This window comes from Lepisma saccharinum, chromosome 20, assembly GCF_977018435.1.
Source record: "Lepisma saccharinum chromosome 20, izLepSacc3.1, whole genome shotgun sequence".
NCBI classification, from domain to species: domain Eukaryota; kingdom Metazoa; phylum Arthropoda; class Insecta; order Zygentoma; family Lepismatidae; genus Lepisma; species Lepisma saccharinum.
This window is the reverse complement of record NC_139248.1, coordinates 10147011-10161274: the sequence shown is the minus strand read 5'-3', so window position 1 is coordinate 10161274 and position 14264 is coordinate 10147011. Positions and strand designations below refer to the sequence as shown.

Genomic DNA, 14264 nt, shown 5'->3' with positions numbered 1-14264 from the left:
TAATCGGGACTGGACCTACAGTTTAAAGTGGTATCCAAACCACTATGTGCCTCCACCAGGAATCGCACCTGGGACCCCTTGATTACAAGGTGACGACGCTATCACTACGCCATAGGGGAGGTCGTCACTTGAATGTGACACCCCCCACTGTCATTTGTTGTTTCGGTCTGAATGTTCTCTATACATAACAAGATTGTTTGCTACTTCATGAGAGATTAAGATTTAATTTAGCCTGTAAATCACAGAGAACAAATTGCAAGTACTGCTGTTGGAAAAAGGTCTTGCTTTTTCTTTTTGATAGATGGTTCCTTTTACAATCATGAATGTGCCTCTGCAGTAATGCTGTTGTCTTGTAATAAGAAGGTGTTTGTGGTTCAATACTAAATGGAGACAGTGTGCTTTGCATCTCATTTCAAACTGTAGGTCCAGTCCAGATTTCTTAAATAGATTATTTTTTTTATTTTTTTTGCCATTTGCGGCCAATCTTATTTGCTTCCGCTTCAGTTTTAGTGCCTATGTCTCAACCACCGAACTGCAAAAGGTCTGTTGCACCCAGGAGTTGACGACTAATTTAAATCTTATTTTATATTTGACAGCAAGTCTATACATAATTGAACTCTGATTATGTCATAGTTGATATATTAATATTAATTGAGGGTGCATATTAATTTCCATATAAACTTTAAAGATCAGAAATGTATTTACGAGTAAAATTGCTGGGACACAGGGCATCGACTTGTAAGAAATAAATTTACTGGGCTGTGGTCTCTCAAAGGTTGTGAACCACTGCAACAAGCTGCCAAAATACATCACTAGTTGCTCCGTGACCAGGCTTAGTGGCCATTTAACCAAATTATACACATGATGTACTGGAAAGCCAGAATACAAATATATTTTACTGAACACAAAATTTAATATAATGCGATTTGTTACTAGATTTTCAAAAGGTAGAGCAGTATTTTCTTTTTTCCTTCATGTACGTGTTTGTATAATAAATTCAAACTTTGAATTTACACACACAAAATACTCTAGTTATGTGAATGTTTATACTACATAGATATATTTAATAAGCCTACCAAAATATGAAGATAACACTTGGAAGGAACAGCCCATTCAAAACAGCCAGCTTTTTTGAAAGCACTGGTTATGTCTAGCTACGAATTTCATATTGTAAATTGTATTTTATATTTATAAATGAGTGTATTTTACAGTAAGGAGATAAACGAAAACCATGGAACAGGAAAAATACTGCCAACTCCTGTATTTTCATTGATTTGACACACTTTTATGAAAAAAGCCCAACCACAAAAGCTGCGGAAGAAAACTCTGTTTCTTTTCCAAAAAAACCACTTCCAACTCTACATTTGGTACACTTGAATTCACACACAAATGCCATGAAGTTAGGATTGATTGATTGATTGATTTGGTATTTTAAGTCCACTTTATGCACATTAAGGCTAATCGGGACTGGACCCACAGTTTAAAGTGGGATACGAACCACTCTGTGCCTCCACCGGTGAAGTTAGGAAAAACAATACTTGAAACCTAATTTTTTCTTCCATGTACGTATTGCATGCATTGTAGAATCATTTCTCTACAGTTGTTAGAAGCATAAAAAAAAGCTTTTGTTGTGAAATTTCAGACATTTATTTTTAGTTTTGTTACAACATTGTTATATAATTACATCATTTCTCTTGTAGTCTACAATTATTACAACCATAAAACACAGCTTTTAAAGGAAAGTTAATGATAGAGAGACTAATTAGGGACTTAACGTTATGAAATTCTTTGCATCCACTCATATGGGATAAAGTAAACAGAGCTACACAACAAGTTGTAGAACACTACAGCAAAGTTTCAGACAGGAGACTTGATAGGAAATTCTCCCAGCTAATTCAGGAGGAACAAATTATATACAAGAACAATGAAGGAAGGGAAAAAGTTGATGAAGGTGGGAAAATGGAAACTAAAAATATTGGTAAGAGATTTTTTATAAATCTTACAGATATTCAAGTACCTGATGAAATTTTCAGTTGGTAATGCTTATATACATAAGGCACTGAATTTCTAAATGATTAAGAAGAAAAGAGAACATTACGAAGTTTCACACATGATGCTCTTGATGAACGGTTAAGTTTTCAATACAACAGAAGAAATAACAGAGGTCCAAAATACACAGAACGGGAGAAAGAGCATATAATATTGAGGAAAAAAAGTTTGTACGTTCAAGATCTGATTGAGAGAATTATTAGCTAATTACTGCTAAAAATGAGAACACCATCATGGATGTACATTTCAATTGTTGAATGAATCACATCCTCGCATAAAATTCACTTGTGAACCCATGAATAATAATGTAATTTCTTTTCTGGATCTGAAAATAAAGCCAACTGACAACAATTCCAACATCAATCCATAGGAAAAAATTAGCAGGGGAAAAATACATCCCTGCCAATTCAGAACATTCTTGTATAACAATGGATAATGTATTGTTATTTTTTTTCCTAAGAGCACAAAAACTACGAGGGTTATTTTTTAAGTAAGGTCCATTTTGCGATAAAAAGGAAGTATGTAAATGTTTTTCAAGAAACCATTTATTTTCTGAATTTACATGCACTTCTCTTTTTTTCTACATAATTTCCTTGCCGGTTTAAACATTTATCGTAACAAACTAAGAGTTTGTTGGATACCCAACTCGTAGAACTCTCCCGCCTGTGATGATAGCCAGTTACTCATGAAGTCCACTAACAAAACACCCTGCGTGTTCCAAAACACAGTTGCCATGATGTTGTTCAAAGAATGCCGGGAGCCTGCGCACGCACTCATTCCCACGCTCATGCGCAATTTCAAATGGTATTCACAAACAGACCTTGCACCTAGCGAATACCACCTCTTCCGCCATCTGAAGACCTTCCTGGGCAGCAAGCGTTTAGACATTAATGAAGAAGTGAAAACGACTGTGAGTAACTGGCTATCATCACAGGCAGCAGAGTTCTATGAGGAGGGTATTCAAAAACTCTAAGTTCGTTATGATAAATGTGTAAACCAGCAAGGAAATTGTGTAGAAAAATAGAGAAGTGTATGTAAATTCAGAAAATAAATCTTTTTTTTAAAAAAAAGATTTACTTACTTCGTTTTTATTGCAAAACAGACCTTACTTAAAAAATAACCCTCGTATGTTCTATTAATAAGGATATCAAAAATGAAGAAGAGAAGCTTTTTAATATAGCAAAAGAAAATGGTTTTCACACTAACAGAATAAACCAAATCAAAAAACAAGTCAAAAGAAAACTAAAGGAAAAGAAAAAAGTGGACAAAGATGAGAAATCTGTTGAAAAGAAATTTGTTTGTATTCCATTCCACAGGAAATTCTCACATAAAATCGCAAAAATTTTTAAAAAAAATAATTTCAAAATTGTTTTTAGATCACCAAGGAGTTTGGAATGTACATTTAATTAATACAAAATGAGAAAATCTGTACCAGGAATATATAATATAAGTTGTCTATGTTCAAAGGAAAATGGCAATAAGATGGAACAAACACGGTTTGGACATTATGAATTTATACCCATGAACAGGTTTGTCACCTCACATCATCAAGGAGAAGCATATGATTAAAAAGAAAAGGGTTTTAAAAAGAGTGACAGGAAATATACTCTGAGATCAAAAGTATCCGGATACACCTCGAAACATGTGTTTATCATAGAGGGCGACACAGTACTGCCATCTACCATGTGATTGATTGATTTTATTTTACTTCGCGTTTTGTGCCTCTGGGCTAATTTGCGAAGTTGGGAATGAGTGATGAAATGATGAAATTGATGAATGGACATTCACAAACAACCAAGCCCGAGTCGGATTCGAACCCGGGACCCTTGGCTTCGCAGCACAATGTGCTAACCACTCAGTTACAGGGTCCGGCAAATCTACCATGTGGAACACATGGTCAGCAATCTCAGTACTCTGCAGAAGCGTGAGACAGCAGTGTGGGACGGTCTGAGGAACTCGCGGACTTTTAACGTGGTTGGGTGCAACTTTCCACCCTCCTAAACATCTCCATGTCCACTGTTCCTGATGTTATAGTGAAGTGGAAATGTGAAGGGATATGTACAACCCAAAAGTGTGCAGGCTGACGTCCCATATTGAGCTCCAGAGACCGTCGAGTGTTGAAGAGGGTCGTACAGCGTAATGGTCAATCATCCATCGCCACCATCATACAGGAATTCCGAACTGCATCAGGATCTACTCCAAGCACCATGACTGTTCTGCGCGAGGTGCAGCAACTTTATTTCCACGGACGAGCAGCCGCCTATAAGTCAAACATCGCACAGGCAACTGCAAAATGCCACCTTGCGTGGTGCAAGGAGCATCAAAACTGGATCATAGAACAGTGGACAACTGTTGTGTGGAGTGATGAATCACGGTACACAATGTGGCGATAACAATGGTAGGGTGTGGGTGTGGCAAATGCCTGGTGAATGACATCTACCAGCCTGCGCAGTGCCAACAGTGAAATTCAGGGGCGTCGGGGTTACAGTGTGGTCATGTTTCTTTTGGAGGGGGCTTGCCCCGCCCCCCTCTTTTTGCTTTATGTGGCAATGTCACGGCACAAGCTTACGTTGACATTTTAACTGCTTTCGAAGACGAGTTCGGGGATGACCATTGTGTCTTTCAACATGACAGAGCACCCTTCCATACTGCAGGGCTTGTGGGTGAGTGGTTTGACGACGTCGTATCACTAATGAACTGACCTGCGCAGAGTCCTGATTTGAATCCCACAGAACATCTCTAGGATGTTTTAGAACGCCGACTTCGTGCTAGACCACACCGATACCTCTTCTTATTTTGGCGCTCTGAGAGGAATGGACTGCCATTCCACAGGAAATCTTCTGCCACCTGATTGAAAGTATACCTGCCAGAGTGAAGGTTGTCATCAAGGTTAAGGGTGGGCCAACACCGTATTGACTGCCAGGGTTCCCAATGGAGGGTGGCTCCAACTTGTACTTCATTTTCAGCTGTGTGTCCAGATACTTCTGACAGGGTGGCTACTCTAGGACCATGATAAAATTCAAGTATAATTCCCGATTTTCAAGGCAAACTTTCCAAAAATTCAAGCAGATGTTTTCTCTATTTCAACCTTACGTATTACCGCCTCTCAACATCCACACACAAATATCTTAATAATGTAAAGGGTCTATGTGATTCCAACATCCAAAAATTCTGATTCAATTAAACGGTATACATAATATAATTAAAATATTTAATTTCAGGTGCAGAGTTTATTTACAAATTCCGAGGCTCAACCACGAATTTTCGTCTGAGTGGGCGGGTAGAAAGTGCCAGGATAAACGTACTAATACTAATAATAATAATAATAATAGTGTTAATAATAATATTATTATAACATTATTATTATTGATTTGTTTTATTTTACTTCGCTTCTTGTGCCACGTTTGGCTAATTTGCAAAGATGGGGATGAGTGATATGATGAAATTGATGAATGGACAGTAACAAACATCCATGCCTAAGCCAGGATTTGAATCCGCTGGGACCAACATTGTTGTTATTATTATTAGTAGTAGTAGTATCAAAGACGTTATTATCCTCGTAAATCATGCAAAATGGGGGTAGATGTTGGTGCTAAAGCATTTGTGTTTGAACAAACGATTTCAATTATTTTTTCTCCACACGGCACAGTAGCTCGGATCTCACTTCAAACTGAAGGCCCAGTCCCGATTAGCCTTTCTGTGCATAAAGTGGACTTAAAACCACAAATCAATCAATCAGTTTTTCATTTAGATAGTTCAGTGCCCAGGGCCGACTCCCGCCACCTCCTAGCTATGGTTATAAACTTGACAAGACTAAGAAGAGCAGCAATTGCGAGCGAAGCAAGCAAGAAAATTTTACAAAAATAATTTTTATTTGCATAAAATGTGAATAGGATTTGGATTAGAAAAAGTTGTAATTTTTCACGTCTACGGAGAAAAATTCAAGTAGAATTCAAGCATAATTCCCGGACCCAATAATTCATGCATAATTCCCGGACCCAATAATTCATGCATAATTCCTGGAATTCAAGGAATTTCCGGTGAGTAGCCACCCTGTTCTGATCACATAGCGTAGATTTGAATGTCTGGGAAGCTTCGATCATTGCGGAAGAAGATTGGAATAAATTATATGGTTGGTTGATTTGTTGTTTTAAGTCCACTTTATGCACAGTAAGGCTAATCGGGACTGGACCTACAGTTTAAAGTGGGATCCGAACCACTTGTGCCTCCACCGGGTATCAAACCCGGGAATCCTTGATTAAAAGGCGAAGGAATAAATTATACTGGATGATTTTTTTAACCTGAATCATTTGAATATCTTGAAAAAAAATCATCCTACAAAAAAATGTTCCAAATAAAAAGTTCATCGTTTGGAGGGGGAAGTTTAGGGGTGCAACAGAAGAACACCCCCTCCCCCTCTTGTAGGTGGGGCAGGGGGCAACTTCGAAATTTCAAATATAAACCCTTATTTTTTATTACAGATTCGGATTTTACGGAAAAAAATACATAAGTTTTGTCTGAAACATTTTTTTCGATTCGTGATAGTTGGCGCTAGAATCGACAAATTTTCATTTCTTGAATGTTTACACTTTAAAACCAATGTATTTCATTTCGCAATTCATTTAAATTCAAAAAATAAAACATTTTTGTTCCAGGACTTGAAATTATTGTAAAACAAATTCCTTTGCTTAGGTTTAACACTTCCTTCAGTAGTAAATTTACTGACTGTACGTTGAAATGAAGCGAAAGAACGCAGCCTGCCTGGAAAACGCTCAGCATAAACAATGACAGCTTGACGGAGATTCCTGCCAGATTCTCCATACACGAGAACCATTTCAATTTTCTATTCTACAGTTAATACATCCATTGATATTAAAAAGTATCAACAGCTTAGTCAAATTAATCGCTCGGAGCATTCTTGTGATCTAAAAAACAAAGAAAAACAAACAATGATTTAACAGGAAAAGTCTAAAAAGGAACTGTTTCTTGAAATTGTTTTATTTTTTTATTTTATTTTTCTGTTGTAGCTTTGTTAAGCATCTTTGACACAACAATAAAAAAAAAATTAAACAAATATTGAATCTAACTTTTAAATGTTGTAAATAGGCGAATTACCAGCTTAATGAAATCTCAAAAGATTTGTCAAGAATTAGTACAAAGTTCATGCACGAGAATGTTTTATTTTTTTAATTTAAATAAATTGCGAAATGAAATACATTGGTTTTAAAGTGTAAACATTCAAGAAATGAAAATTTGTCGATTATAGCACCATCTATCACGAATCGAAAAAAATGTTTCAGACAAAACTTATGTATTTTTTTCCGTAAAATCCGAATCTGTAATAAAAAATAAGGGTTTATATTTGAAATTTCGAAGTTGCCCCCTGCCCCACCTACAAGAGGGGTGTTCTTCTGTTGCACCACTAAACTTCCCCCTCCAAACTATCAACTTTTTATTTGGAACATTTTTTTGTAGGATGATTTTTTTTCAAGATATTCAAATGATTCAGGTTAAAAAAATCACCCAGCATAATGAAAATGGTAACGTAGACCCATTATGAAGTTTCCTTTTTCACAAGTGGAGTAGGGCGCCATCTTTAAAATTTAATGTAATAGAAAACATCAAGAACATCTGTGATAGCAATGATGATTTTGAATTGCCTGATGATATTTGGGATTCATAATTTTTAAAAAAATGTGATCAATTTTTTTAACTGAAATAAAAATAAAACTGACTGCTTGTTTCAAGTTAAGTTGCTATATTACAACAATGTAATATTGACAACATCCATTGTATAACTGATTCTTTTTTGTTAAATATTTTTAACCATTCTTATAACTGTATCTTTAATCAAACTAAAAATAAATGTCTGATGAAGGAAGCAGCATGTGTTCTGAAACGTCACAAGGAAAAACTGTATTTATGGTTGCAATAACCGTAGACTACACGAGAAATAATTCTACAATGCAAGCAATGTGTACATACAAGAAAAAATATACATAATTACAACCAGGGGTAGACAAAACTAAAAAAAATGTCTATTGAACGCTTCCGTACTTGGCCGGTAGATGGCCGGCCTGACAGTTACACAGTGCCAACTGTCTTAAGACTTAGTAGATGCACTGTGCATGCCTACCAAACTGTACTGATTTATCTCTCATCGCTGTAGGAAAAAGATTAGTACATTTAAACCAACAACTCCTGAAACACGAGAAAGAAATTATTGTTGGCAATTTACATTTACATATTAGGGTGGAGGCATTAGTTTTGGCCACTACCCTACTTATGGCCACTTTGCTGTTCATATTTAATTAGTAGCTACCAGGTGATCTAAAGCCAATCAGAGAACAGCTTACGTAAATCAGTGTAAAATAAGCTTTCCAATTGGATATCCATGTTTTTCTTTCTTGTTGTAAGGAAGAAACTGCTTGTTAGAGTAGAATTTCTTATGCATTCTCATAAGAAAAGAGAGAGCTACAATAATGTTTTCCACAGTTGTTATATATGTTAGGAACATATAATTTGTTCAGAGGTAAGTTTAAATGTTAGAATTGCAGTATTTATATCCTGAAATAGAAATAACCACAAAACAGTATGTGTAGACCACATGGCCATTACTAGATGTAGGTTTGTAAAGATTCTTTGATTATGGCCACTGCAGAAAATGATTGCTTTGATTATATAGAAAATGATATTTCAACAATAAATGTGAATGACATTATGGGAAAACTGCCGGAGCCTATCCTAATGCAAGAGGTGTGACACTTGATAACAAAATTTCCTGGTCCTGTTAACACACTGGAAAAAAAAGTAATTTTCTGTATAACATTATTGCCAGTGAACTTGCATTAAACATATAATTTCCATGTGATATGAAGCTACTATCTAATGTGTGAAAACCTTTTTCTTCTTATTTTTATTTTTGGAACTGACATTTTGTTGTTTTGTTAACTACGGAGTGACCTGAGAAGTCTGGAAATGTTGATTTATGTTGTTTAACTACATTTACACTATGTTCATTTATTGAAAACTATGTTATTTACCTTTAACATATTGTGTTTCGTCTGTATTACTTCACTATTTGTTCATAGACAAGGTGGCCATAAGTGAATTTAAGTGGACATAACTGAAGAATAGTGTCACGTTTGGTTAATATTTTTAAAACTTTTTTCTGACTAACTTGTTTGTATTTGTTAATGCTTAGTCATAATGTACAGACTCTGTACCAGTGCTCATAATTTTTGTAAGCCATCAGTAAAATTATTATCATGTTAAAAGTTGTATACTATTGTAAATTTTCCTTAAGATGGCCATAACTAGTGCCTCCACCCTATTAGTCCTGTATCTTCCATACCTTTTGTACCTGACATTAAATTTCAATGTATGAGTTAAATGAATGAATGAGTTAAAATTGTTTGGTGTCTTTGCACTATTGGCATTTTGCATCCTTCAAAGTTTAAAAAATGGGGTGTAATTAAGGAAACTGCACAGGACATACACAACACATTGAAAAGGTAAGGATATACTAAAAACTTCCTCAGAAACAGTGGAAAAGGCCAGCTCTTCTCAAAAAGCTAAAAACATTAGCTAAAATATTGTCATCATCTCCCAACAATAATGATAAATCATTAGGAAGATTATAAGCATTTCTAAGTAAATTAAAATTGATACATTTGACAAGGATGTGCAAACACTTAAGACAAAAAGATACTGCAGATTTCAATGAATCTTGACTCTTGAAAAATATACTTGTACATCAAAATTAAGTTAACTAAAGAATTTCAGCTACTGAAGAAAAAAATATTAACATTAATACTACATCAAGATTACTGATGAATATGGCCACACTCACCTTGAGATGGAATTCCGTTCGTCTTCATCATCAGTGGATTTTATCTGATATGGTTCATCTACTTCTTCAAATTTACATTCAAAGCACAGTGTAATATCTGCTTCATCGGCACTACTTTGTACACATTCATCATCCTTGCAGGTTTTAATCTTTCCTGTCAAAGAATCGGATTCCTGTTTCACCTGGAAATGTGAATCAGAATCCCAATTTTCCTTTACATCACCCTCGATGCCACTTTTACTTTGGTGTGAAGAGCTGGAACGTTCGTAAAGACATGAACTGTGTTTTTCTGATTCATCTTTAAAGCTAGTGAATGTATATCTGTCTGGTATTATGCAATCTGGTTCTTCCTTCACAGCAGACAAATTACATTCATCCGGAACAATGCATTCTGGCTCGCACTCTACTTTCACACTGGGTAACATGCATTCAGTGATTGTACACTCTGGTTCACATACTCGTGTGTCTGATACATAAGCTTCATCTTTAGTTAACACATTATTATGCACTGAAGATTTATCGTCACTTTCTTCGATATCTACATGAATATGCAAACTCAATCTATCGGTTAAAATGTCATCATCACATTCTGACTCTGAAACAGGTTCTTCTTTTATCTTTATTTCAACAAATTCCATAGGATCAACCTGATCTCCTAATTTTGTACCAGTTGGTACTATTATTTCATCTTCTTTAGAACCTTCCATTGTTGAAAAGATAAGTAGCTCCTACAATTGATTCAATATTGTTACTTCTGATATGTGAAATCCATCTATAGGGTGTTGAATAGAAATATTTACAACTGCATAATCTGAAAGAAGAACATTATAGATAAGTTAATCCAAATTTTTAAAAAATATATTACAACACCAATAATTATGTAATAGTGAGAATAGCAAGTCCTATACAAATGTGGGTACAGAGTTCAGTGGCATGCCCAAAGGGGGGGGGGGGGTATAACCTCCCTTGGCCTAGTATTCCCCCAAAAAAGCCACAGGCAAGAAAAAAGATGGGCAAAATGGGGCTGACCATTAAAGAAAATATGCGTAACACCCCAACTTTTGAAAATCCTGGGCACACCTGGTTGTATACTCTTATGAAGCAGAGCTATATAAACTATCAAGCAATCTACTACTTCTTTCGAAAAGTGTACTGACCCTCCCCACCAGACAAAGGGGCATAACCCTCAGTGTGATTTTTATCTTATTCCATCTCTCACACTCAAGTAAGCAATTTTCTTCTGCTTAAAATGGTTTCAAAGAGCACAGATGAAGTGAATTAACTAGCACAGCACACAGTGGCATGCCAAAGAGAAGTTGTTGGGGGTCAACCGGTAACGGTTCCGATTGTTTTATGATTATTTTTTTTTTCAAACTCTCGTAGCAGAAAGACTAATTATCATTGAATTTTGGAAATCATTGTTACACGAAATTTGAACCTTCCTTAAAGTAATGGGCACTGTTTGGATTCGAAAAAAAAAGTAATTTATCTTGAAAAAATAAAGTTAAAAATTACCTTACGCAAGCACTTCCCATGGACAAGGTATTCTCTGTTGACAAGCGACAGTAAGTATCATTGACTAGTGGGAATGAATGTAGAAGTAAATTGGAACCTTTGTAGAGCATATTTTGGGACTTTATTTCAATGCGAAGCGATTTTACAATACCGGGAATTTCTCCATTTTGTTTGAAATTCGGCATACTCACTAAATTAGGGCTCCTAATCACGAATCTGAAGTTAAAATTTGGTGCTCACATGTCAAACTTGCAAAATAAGAGGGTCAGTCATCGCAACTGACAATGCACAATTGCTCATTATTATCGCAAGATATTCCGTTTCAAATACTTAAAGAACGAAATATATATATATTCCTGATATTACTACGACCCTAAAATTTAACTATGTTTCCTAACCTAACCTAACCTAACCACGCGCCAATGGTTCGTGGGGCTAGTGCCAATGGTCCGTGGGGCTAGCCATAATTCAGGAATTTCTATACGTGAGTGCCAAATTTTAAGTGCAGATTCGTGATTAGGAGACCCAAATTAGTAAGTATCCGAAATTTCAAACAAATTGGAGAAATTCCCTGTATTGTTAAATTATACCTTCAATGCTATGAGAACCAAACCTGACCTGCCTAACCTGACCATGAAAGCATATATTGAACAAAATATTAAGAAATCGCTAAAACTCCGCAGTATGTGTTAACAGACGTAAATTGAAATTGATCCATGTAAAAATTGCATTTGTAGCATGATAAAATCAAAATAAAACAAAAGGAACTTGGGCCTTAATTTGTCCTGCTGGTAGAGAATAAAACTACAAGTGGCCAAAGACTTCTTACTGATGCAGTGTAGTAACAACTAACTACACCACTCCCCCCAAATTAATTCCAACTATGATAAAAGGTGTGCTATCTCAAAATACATTGTTAGAATTGGGGATATTAGTAATGGATATGTATATAAAACTGCATGTTAATGGAAAAGGTGTTTACTAGCATTTGTAACAATCTTGAGTGAGTGAATGAGTTTAATCTTATCTTGCTTCTCCATATTATCATGGACAATGATAAATTGCTCAAATGCAATGAATATTTAGATGAAAACTAGAATAATACCTAACAGTTTTGCAATATAATATGAACTTAAAGATTTTCTGAGGGGGACAATTTAATATTTTTCTCCTTTGATACCTTGGTTCGAATCCTTCATGGAGATTGGGTGTGTTTGTTTTCACGTATTTCATACAACACTGATCATTCTCATCATAGAATTTAACCTGAAGAGATAGAAGATAACAAATCTCGAAATTTATGAAAATATTATTTCAAATAGGGTACAGCGACGGGATAGTTGTTATATCCAAATACACACAATATGATGATGACAATAATATAAATAATTATGTGGTCAAAATACTGCACAAGTTTTACAGAGCATACGTACTTACACCGCTCTCATTAATTATATTGATGTAGATGACCCATGACGAAAGGACAATCCCAAATATTCCTGCCTTGCTTTCTCAAGAAGCTGAGCTAAATTACATAGCAGGGATGCCGGTCGTAAATATAACACATGACTTCATTTTGTAATTAATTAATATGCATTCAAGAATCAATGTTTAATTCAGAAATCAACAGAAAGTTATACATAATAGATTTTTTATGGTCTTACTGGAGGGCGAGACTTGATACAGTGTCTTCTGCTATGAGGATCTAATAATGTAAACTGTCATTTACCATCATTTCGCTGACTGTATTAATACACTGTTGTTTTTTATGATCTGCAACGGAAAAAAAGTATCTGAAAATTACACACGGCTGTGTTTGCTAAAAAGAAATGAAAATATTAAAAAAGAAGGTTGCCCGAATTAAGTTTTTAATTTATCATTCACAATAATCTTACTTTACTCACCCGCAGGAAGAAAACACCGGAGCACAATTTGTGATCTTTTAAATCGAATAGCATACATCGTGAAAGGTACACGATTATGTGCATCTGGGAAATTTAATATAAACGCAAATACTCATTAAAATACACTAGTTCATAATTTGTCTTAAATCTAATCACCCTGTTTCGCAAAGATCGATAAATAAATCTGGAAGAAAGCACACTGGAAAATAATTTCTGTCATGTAGCGCTGTAGAAAAAACATTTTCGTAAAGCAGCAGACAACCCAACCTATTCTCTTTGCAGACAATGTTGGATTAATTGTAATAACATCAAATCGTGTGTATTGTAATGTCTCTCAACGTCCAAAGTGAAATATAAATTTCACTTTAGACATGGAATTAGAAAATTTAATTGTGAAATAATAAAGCTAGATAATCGAAGTAGCAGAAAACCTCCAGTGTGTTACCCATACCTCAAAGAAAACACCAAAGTCTTTAATTAAAAAAAAACTAACTTACGAGTACTATTTATCTTGTAATGAATAAATAAATTCCAAAACTAAGGAAGAATAATATCGCCATAATGCCACCTAACAGCGTTTCTTAACTACCGGGCCGCGACCCAGTACCGAGAGAATCTTCCAGCCAGAGCTGGAAGCCACCTGGTAAGATTACCTTTCGTTCAGTTTTCACAGGCCATAAATAGAAAATTCTATCTCGCCAGTGCTATTTAATTTACCAATCACCACCGCGCTAAGACCGCCTTTACCCCCGTCTCAACTACCGGGCCGCGACCCAGTACCAGGCACCGAGAGAATCTTCTGAACTTTGCGTCTTGCAGCCCGAGCTGGAAGCCACCTGGTAAGATTGCCTTTCGTTCAGTTTTCACAGGCCATAAATAGAAAATTCCATCTCGCCAGTGCTATTTAATTTACCAATCACCACCACGCTCAGACCGCCTTTACC

General features: G+C 35.5%; 1 protein-coding gene across 2 annotated transcripts in view; it reads right to left on the bottom strand.

The window, feature by feature from the left end:
• LOC146003719 (uncharacterized) overlaps positions 1-13486 on the bottom strand; it is a 28339-nt gene extending 14853 nt beyond the window's left edge. Inside the window, exons 1-2 of one of the 2 annotated variants that reach the window (XM_083142107.1) lie at positions 13321-13486; positions 9902-10712 (exon numbers count right to left, since the gene is read on the bottom strand). In XM_083142107.1, coding sequence (XP_082998233.1) covers positions 9902-10608 — 707 coding nt within the window. In that variant the 5' untranslated portion in view covers positions 10609-10712; positions 13321-13486. Of the gene's footprint in view, positions 1-9901; positions 10713-12853; positions 13074-13320 lie in introns of those variants that run through there. The other variant, XM_083142109.1, reaches the window with a different exon arrangement.
• Between the last annotated feature and the right edge of the window lie 778 nt (positions 13487-14264).